We start from the raw sequence: 8,500 nt of genomic DNA, 5'->3' as shown, positions 1-8,500 counted from the left end.
TCGCGCGCTCTCTTCCCATTGGTCAGCTGGCGCGCGCGTGCCCGCTTCCTGCGCTCTGATTGGTGCGCGTGGAGGCGTCGCCGCCGTTGATTGGCTACTCTCCTTGGGGGCGGGGCCGGAGGGCGGGTGCGCGCGGCCGATCATGGCGGGTGCCGGGGTGCTCCCGCTGCTGCTGCTGCTGCTGGCGGCGAGCGGGGCCGCGGGTAGGGCGGAAATCGGGGTCCTGTGGGCAGGAACGGGAACTTGTGAAGGATACCCGGGGGTCGTGAGAGCTCTGAGGGGTTCTGGGGGCTGTGAGGGTCGAGGGGGTTGCGGGAGTCGAGACCTCTGAGGGCCGTGAGGGGAAGGAGCGGACCGGCGGTTCCGTGAGGGGAATCCCGGGGCTGGTGAGGTCCGTGAGGGATCCCCGAGTACCATGAGGGGTCTCGGGGTCCCATGAGGGGTCCCGGGGTCTCATGAGGGGGGGATCTGGGGTTCCGTGAGGGGAATCCCGGGTCCCGTAAGGTCCGTGAGGGGTTCCGGGGTTTCATGAGGGGGAACCGGGGCTGGTGAAGTCCATGAGGGGTCCTGGGCCCCGTGAGGTCTGTGAGGGGTCCCGTGTGGAGTCCCGGGGTCTCATGAGGGAGTCCCGAGTCCCGTAAGGTCCGTGGGGGGGGTCCCGAGGTCCTTGAGGGGTCTCGGCGTCCTATGAGGGGTCCCAGGGTCTCATGAGGGGGTCCCGGGTCCTGGAAGGTCCGTGAGGGGTCCCGGATTCCCATGAGGGGTCCTGGATTCCCATGAGGGGTCCCGAGGTCCGTGAGGGGTCCCCCAGGAATGGGAGTCCCGGTGCATTTGGAGTCCATTGGGGCTCGTTTGGAGAGGGGGATTTGGGGGTCCCTGGGATGCTCTGGGACAGTTTTAGGGGGGTCCCTGGGGGGGATCCTGGGTCCCTGCGCTCCCGCAGATTCTGAGGGGGGGTCCCTGCCGCCCCCTGCCCAGGCGAGCCGTGCCCCGAGCCCACCATCGCCCCCTCCTATTACACCACCTCGGACGCCGTCATCGCCTCCGAGAGCGTCTTCGTGGTGGAGATCTCCCTGGTGTGCAAGAACGGCGCTCAGGTGAGACCCCCGAGGGGCTCTGGGGGGGCGTGAGGGACCCCCGAGACCCCTCCCGGACCCCCCCTGAGCGCCCCCTCCCCCGCAGAACGTGGCTCTTTACGCCGATGTGAACGGGAAGCAGTTCCCGGTGACCCGCGGGCAGGACGTGGGCAGGTACCAGGTGAGCCTGGGGGGGATTTTGGGGGGTTCAGGTGAGTGGGGAGGGGGTCCCTGGGAGGGTCTGGAGGGGTTTTGGGGGGTTTAGGTGAGTTGGGGGGGGGTCCCTGGTAGGGTTTAGGGAGGGGTTTTGGGGGGTTTAGGTGAGTGAGGGATCCCTGGGAGGGTCTGGAGGGGCTCAGGTGAGTTGGGGGAAGTCTCTGACAGGGTGTTAGGGGAGTTCTGGGGGGCTCAGGTGAATTTGGGGGAGCTCTTGGGGGGCTCAGGTGAGTGGGGGGTATCCCAAGGAGGGGCTAAGGGGGGTTTTAGGGTGCTCCAGGTGAGGCTGGAGGGCTTTGGGGGGTTGTTTTGGGGGTCTCAGGTGATTTTGGGGAAGCTCTGGGGGGTCTCAGGTGATTTTGAGGGAGCTCTGGGGGGGCTCAGATGAGTCTGGGGGGTCTCAGGTGGTTTTGGGATGCTCAGGTGATTTTGGGGGAGCTCTGGGGGGGTCTCAGGTGATTTTGGGGAAGCTCTGGGGGGTCTCAGGTGAATTTGGGGAAGCTCTGGGGGCTCTCAGGTGGGTCTGGGGGCTCTCAGCTGAGTTTGGGGGAGCTCTGGGGGTCTCAGGTGGGTCTGGGGGCTCTCAGGTGATTTTGGGGAAGCTCTGGGGGGTCTCAGGTGGGTCTGGGGGCTCTCAGGTGATTTTGGGGAAGCTCTGGGGGGTCTCAGGTGGGTCTGGGGGCTCAGGTAAATTTGGGGAAGCTCTGGGGGGTCTCAGGTGGGTCTGGGGGCTCTCAGGTGATTTTGGGGGGCTCATCCCGGATGCGTGCGTTTTGTTCTGGGAGTTCTCAGGTGACTTTGGGAGGGCTTTGAGCAGCTCTGGGGTTCTCAGGTGAGCTTGGCAGAGCTTTGGGTGTCCGGGCTGAATTTGGGGAGGGGTCCCAATGCTCCCAACGCCCCCCTCGCCCCCTCCCCAGGTGTCCTGGAGCCTGGAGCACCGCCAGGCGCAGTCGGGCACCTACGAGGTGAAATTCTTCGATGAGGAATCCTACAGCGCCCTGCGCAAGGTGGGGACCCCTCCCCAAATTCTGGGGGGGCTCTCAGGACCCCCCTGAGACCCCCAAACCCCCCCTGAGCCCCCCCTGAGCCCCCTCTGCCCCCCCAGGCCCAGAGGAACAACGAGGACGTGTCGCGGATCCGGCCGCTCTTCACCGTCAACGTCGATCACAGGGTGGGTCTGGGGGGGATCCCCCAAATCTGGGGGGGTTTTGGGGGGGATTCCCTCAAATCTGGGGGGGTTTGGGGGGGATCCCCCAAATCTGGGGGGGTTTGGGGGGGATTCCCTCAAATCTGGGGGGTTTTGGGGGGGATTCCCTCAAATCTGGGGGGTTTTGGGGGGGATTCCCTCAAATCTGGGGGGGTTTGGGGGATCCCCCACCAAGTTTGGGGGGGCTGGAAGGGTCCAAGTGCGGATTGGGGGGGGATTTGGGGGTGTTGAAGGGTCCTGGGGTGGCTCTGAGGGGTGAATTTGGGGGGGCAGGGAAATTTTGGGGGTGTCAAAGGGATTTTTTGGGGGGTAAAACTGAGATTTTGGGGTGTCTCAGGTGTTTTTTTTGGGGGGGCAGTGGGATTTTGGGGTGTCCCAGGGGTTTTTTTGGGGGTAAAACTGAGATTTTGGGGTGTCCCAGGAGGATTTTTGGGGGTAAAACTGAGATTTTGGGGTGTCCCAAATTTTTTGGGGGGGTAAAACTGAGATTTTGGGGTGTCCCAGGGGTTTTTTGGGAGTAAAACTGAGATTTTGGGGTGTCCCAGGAGGATTTTTGGGGGTAAAACTGAGATTTTGGGGTGTCCCAGGCGTTTTTTTTTGGGGGGGCAGTGGGATTTTGGGGGTGTCAAAGGGATTTTTTGGGGGATAAAACTGAGATTTTGGGGTGTCCCAAATTTTTTGGGGGGGTAAAACTGAGATTTTGGGTGTCCCAGGGTTTTTTTTTTGGGGGGGCAGTGGGATTTTGGGGTGTCCCAGGAGGATTTTTGGGGGTAAAACGGAGATTTTGGGGTGTCCCAGGGATTTTTTGGGGGGGGCAGTGGGATTTTGGGGGTGTCAAAGGGATTTTTTGGGGGTAAAACTGAGATTTTGGGGTGTCCCAGGCGTTTTTTTGGGGGTAAAACTGAGATTTTTGGGGTGTCCCAGGGGGTTTTTGGGGGTAAAACCGAGATTTTGGGGTGTCCCAAATTTTTTGGGGGGGTAAAACTGAGATTTTGGGGTGTCCCAAATTTTTTGGGGGGGTAAAACTGAGATTTTGGGGTGTCCCAGGAGGATTTTTGGGGGTAAAACTGAGATTTTGGGGTGTCCCAGGGGGTTTTTGGGGAATAAAACTGAGATTTTGGGGTGTCCCAGGGGTTTTTTTGGGGGGTAAAACTGAGATTTTGGGATGTCCCAGGGATTTTTTGGGGTTAAAACTGAGATTTTGGGGTGTCCCAGGGATTTTTTTTTGGGGGGGGTCCCACTGAGATTTTAGGGGGAATCCCACTGGGATTTTGGGGGAGGGTCCCACTGGGATTTTGGGGTGTCCCAAATTTTTTCAGGAGTAAAACTGAGATTTTGGGGTGTCCCAGGGTTTTTTTTTGGGGTGTCCCAATGAGATTTTGGGGGATCCCAGAGCTTTGAAAAGCAGCTCTGAGCTTTCCAGAATTTCATTTTTGGGGTGAAATTTTGGGAATTTTCCTGGCTCAGCACTGAGATATCGGGGTGGGGGTTGGGAGGTTTTTTTGGGGAGGGGTCTGGGGGGGTTTTGGGGTGCTCTGGTGACCCCAAAATTCCTCCCAGGGAGCCTGGAACGGGCCCTGGGTGTCCACGGAGGTGGTGGCAGCTGCCATCGGGCTGCTTGTTTATTACCTGGCCTTCAGCACCAAGAGCAGCATCCAGGCCTGAAATCGAAATAAAAATAAATCCCAACAACTCCTAAAAATTGTCCTAAAAAGTTCTTAAAAATCCCCCCCAAAAAAGGGCAAATTAACCCAAAAAATGTCAAAAAACCCCCCAAAACAACCCAAATAAAACCCAGAAAACATCCAAAAAACCCTAAAAACTGTCCTAAAAAATCTCAAAAAATTTCTCCCAAAAATCAAAAAATCCCTAAAAATGATCCTAAAAAAATTCAAAAAATCCCCCCTAAAAAGTGGCGAATTAACCCAAAAACTGTCCAAAAAAACCCCCAAAACAACCCAAATAAAACCCTAAAAACCATCCAAAAACCCCCTAAAAACAATCCTAAAATTCTCCAAAAATGCCCCCCAAATTAACCCAAAAACTACCAAAAAAACCCCAAAACCAACCCAAATAAAACCCCAAAAAGCATCCAAAAAACCCTAAAAATATTCCTTAAAAAACCTAAAAAAATCCCCCCAAAAAGCCCCAAAAACATCAAAAATTCTAAAAATTATCCTAAAACAAATAAAAAAAAAATCCCCACCCCAAACTCCAAAAACCCTCAAAAAAATCCCAGAAAAATCCCCCAAACACCCCAAAAACCATCCAAAAAAACCTAAAAAAATCCTAAAAAAAATCAAATTCCAGAAGAAACTGCCAAAACCATCCCCAAAAAAATCCCAAAAACCATCCTAAAAAAAACCCTCGAAAAACCCCAAAACCATCCCAAAAAATAAAAAAAAATCCTAAAAAAAATTTTAAAAATCCCCCAAAAACCCCAAAAAACATCCTAAAAAAACCTCAAAAAACCCCAAAGCCATCTTAAAAAATCCCAAAAATCCTAAAAAAAATTTCAAAAAATCCCCAAAAAAACATTCCAAAAAAACCCCAAAACTATCCCAAAAAACACCAAAATAAATCCTAAAAAAAAATTTAAAAATCCTCCCAAAAACTCCAAAAGTCATCCTAAAAAAAACCTCAAAAGACCCCAAAACCATCCCAAAAAACCCGAAAAAATCCTAAAATAATTTTTTAAAAATCCCAAAATAACCCCCAAAAACATCCTGAAAAAACCTCAAAAAACCCCAAAACCATCCCAAAAAACACCAAAATAAATCCTAAAATAATTTCAAAAAATCTCATAAAAAAACCCAAAATAAATCCTAAAAAAAACCCTCAAAAAACCCCAAATCCACCCCAAAAATTCCCCCCTCATCCCAAATTTGGGGGGGTGGGAGAAGAGCAGAGACCCCAAAATTGGGGGAGGGGTCTCCAAATCCTCCCCTGGACCCCAATAAAGGCGCCCCCCCCCAAATTGGGGGGTCTCGAGGGGGTCTTCGTGTCCTGAAATTCCTGGGGGGGGTCCCCAAATCCCCCAAAATTCCCCAAATTCCCCCAAAATTCCCCAGAATTCCCCAAAATCCCCCCAAAATTCCCCTAAAATCCCCCCAAATCCCCCCAAAATCCCCCTAAATTTCCCCAAAATCCTCCAAAATTCCCTCAAATCCCCCCAAAATCCCAAAAAATTCCCCCAAAATCCCCTAAAATCCCCTAAAATCCCCCCAAATTCCCCAAAATTCCCCAAAATCCCCCCAAAATTCTCCAAAATCCCCCCAAAATTCCCCCAAAATCCCCCAAAATTTCCCCCAAAATCCCCCCAAAATCCCAAAAATTTCCCAAAATTCCCCCAAAATCCCCCCAAATTCCCCCAAAATTCCCCAAAATCTCCCAAAATCCCAAAAAATTCCCCTAAAATTCCCCCAAATTCCCCAAATTCCCCCAAAATCCCCCCAAAATTCCCCAAAATTCCCCAAAATTTCCCCCAAACCCCCCCAAAATCCCAAAAAATTCCCCAAATTCCCCCCAAATTCCTCCCAAAATCCCCCCAAAATTCCCCCAAAATCCCAAAAAATTCCCCCAAAATCCCCCAAAATTCCCTCAAATCCCCCAAAATTCCCCCAAATTCCCCCCAAATCCCCCCAAAATCCCCTAAAATCCCCCCAAACTTCCCCAAAATCCCCAAAATCCCCCAAAATTCTCCCAAAATCCCCCCAAAATCCCAAAAAATTCTCCTAAAATCCCCCAAAATCCCCCCAAAATCCCCCAAAACTCCCCCAAAATTCCCCCAAAATTCCCCAAAATCCCCCAAAATCCCCCAAAATCCCCCCAAAATTTGGGAATTCCCAAAAAACCGCTACGTTTATGGGGTGATGACGTCACACCCGCCTCTCGATGACGTCACGGCGGGTGGGGGGGGGTGGGGGAGGGGTCCCGGGGTGAATTTTTGGGGGGCCCTGGGGATGGGGTGGGGGTGGGGGGGGTGGGGAATTCCCGAATTTTCCCGGAATTTCCCGGAATTCCGAGCCCGTGATTGCCGGGAATTGGGGGGGGGGGGGGAGGGGGGGGGAGGGGGCACAGCTCCAACCGCCCCTCCCCCACCCACCCAAAATATGGGGAGGGGTCCCCAAAACCCCAAATTTATGGGGTGGGGGGTCCCATCCTCTCCTCCTTGGGAAAAAAAAATCCCAAAATTTTGGGGGTTTGTCCAAAGTGACCCCAATAATTTGGGGGGGGGGCTCAGCCACATTTGGGGGTCTCAGAAATTTTGGGGAGGGGTCTCAAATATTTGGGGTTTGCTCCCCCCTCCCCAAATTGTGACCCCAAAACTCCTGGGGGGGTCACAGCCCCCTAAACCGGGACCCCAGACCCCAAAATGGGGACCCCAAAACCCCCGGGGGGGGGTCTCAAACATTTGGGGTTTGCTGCCCCCTCCCCAAATTGAGACCCCAAATTTCTGGGGGGGGTTTGGGGGTCTTTTCCCCCCCAAATGGGGGTCGCAGCCCCCCAAAATGGGGACCCCAAAACCCCTGGGGGGGGTCTCACCCTCAAATGGGGACCCCAAAACCTCAGTGAGGACTCAAATCCCCCTCCCCAAAATGGGGTCCCAAACATTCGGGGTTCTCCCCCCTCCCCAAATTGAGACCCCAAATATCCCGGGGGTCTCAAACCTCTCCCCCCGGGGGTCTTTCCCCCCAAAATGGGGTCTCACCCCCAAATCCGGCACCCCAAAACCAAGGGGGAATCTCGGGGGTCTCCTGCCCCCAAAATGGGGTCCCACCCCAAACCCACCCCCCCAAACCCATCTCGGGGGTCTTTCGCCCCCAAATCCGGGACCCCAATACCCGGGGGGGGAATTTCGGGGGTCTTTTCCCCCCCCCAAAATGGGGTCTCACCCCCCTCTTACCCCTCTCGGGGGTCCCATGTCCCCCAAATCTGAACCCTAATCCCGGGGGGGTCTCCATCCCCTCTCGGGGGTCTCTTCCCCCCAAAATGGGGTCTCACCCCCAAATCCAGAACCCCAATACCCGGGGGGGAATCTCGGGGGTCTCCTCCCCCCAAAATGGGGTCCCACCCCCCCCTTGCCCCTTTCAGGGGTCTTTCCCCCCCAAAAATGGGGTCTCATCCCCAAATCCCCCAAATCTGGGACCCCAGTACCCGGGGGGGAAATCTCGGGGGTCTTTCCCCCCCAAAATGGGGTCTCACCCCCAAATCCAGGACCCCGAAACCCGGGGGTACCCTCGGGGGTCTCTAGCCCCCAAAACGGGGTCTCACCCCCCTCTCCCCTCTCGGGGGTCCCACCCCCCCAAAACGGGGTCTCACCCCAAACCCACCCCCCTTTACCCTTCTCGGGGGTCTCTTACCCCCCCAAAATGGGGTCTTACCCAAACCCACCCCCCCTCGGGGGTCCCATCCCCCCCAAAATGGGGTCCCACCCCCAAATCCGGGACCCCAATACCCGGGGGAAGAATCTCGGGGGTCTTTCCCCCCCAAAATGGGGTCTCACCCCAAAATCTGGGACCCCAGTACCCGGGGGGGAAATCTCGGGGGTCTCTTCGCCCCAAAATGGGGTCTCACCCCCCCTTGCCCCTCTCGGGGGTCCCATCCCCCCAAAACGGGGTCCCACCCCAAACCCACCCCCTCCTCGGGGGTCTTTCCCCCTCAAAATGGAGTCCCACCCCCAAATCAGTGACCCCAATACCCGGTGGGGAGAATCTCGGGGGTCTCCTCCCCCCAAAACGGGGGGTCCCACCCCCCCTTGCCCCTCTCGGGGGGTCTCTTTCCCCCCAAAATGGGGTCTCACCCCCTCGGGGGTCCCAACCCCCCCAAACCCATCCCCCCTTACCCATCTCGGGGGTCCCATCCCCCCCAAAACGGGGGGTCCCACCCCCCTTTCTCCCCTCTCGGGGGGTCCCATCCCCACCCAGGGCGTGGCAGGGGCGTGGTCGGTGGGCGTGGCCGGTGGGCGTGGTCGGTGGGCGTGGCCCGCGCGGGGGGCGTG

General features: G+C 55.8%; 1 protein-coding gene across 1 annotated transcript; it reads left to right on the top strand.

The window, feature by feature from the left end:
- Positions 1 to 129: 129 nt before the first annotated feature.
- On the top strand, positions 130 to 4,201 carry SSR4 (signal sequence receptor subunit 4). The gene is made up of 6 exons (XM_033083530.1): positions 130 to 203; positions 979 to 1,097; positions 1,183 to 1,257; positions 2,210 to 2,299; positions 2,398 to 2,463; positions 4,060 to 4,201. The coding sequence occupies exons 1-6, from the start codon at positions 143 to 145 to the stop codon at positions 4,162 to 4,164; spliced, it is 516 nt and encodes a 171-aa protein (XP_032939421.1). The 5' UTR covers positions 130 to 142; the 3' UTR covers positions 4,165 to 4,201.
- The last annotated feature ends 4,299 nt before the right edge of the window (positions 4,202 to 8,500 follow it).

The sequence above is a fragment of the Catharus ustulatus genome, chromosome 32 (genome assembly GCF_009819885.2).
Source record: "Catharus ustulatus isolate bCatUst1 chromosome 32, bCatUst1.pri.v2, whole genome shotgun sequence".
NCBI lineage: Eukaryota > Metazoa > Chordata > Aves > Passeriformes > Turdidae > Catharus > Catharus ustulatus.
Note: the sequence above shows the minus strand (reverse complement) of the source record. Positions and strands in the feature narration are given on the sequence as shown.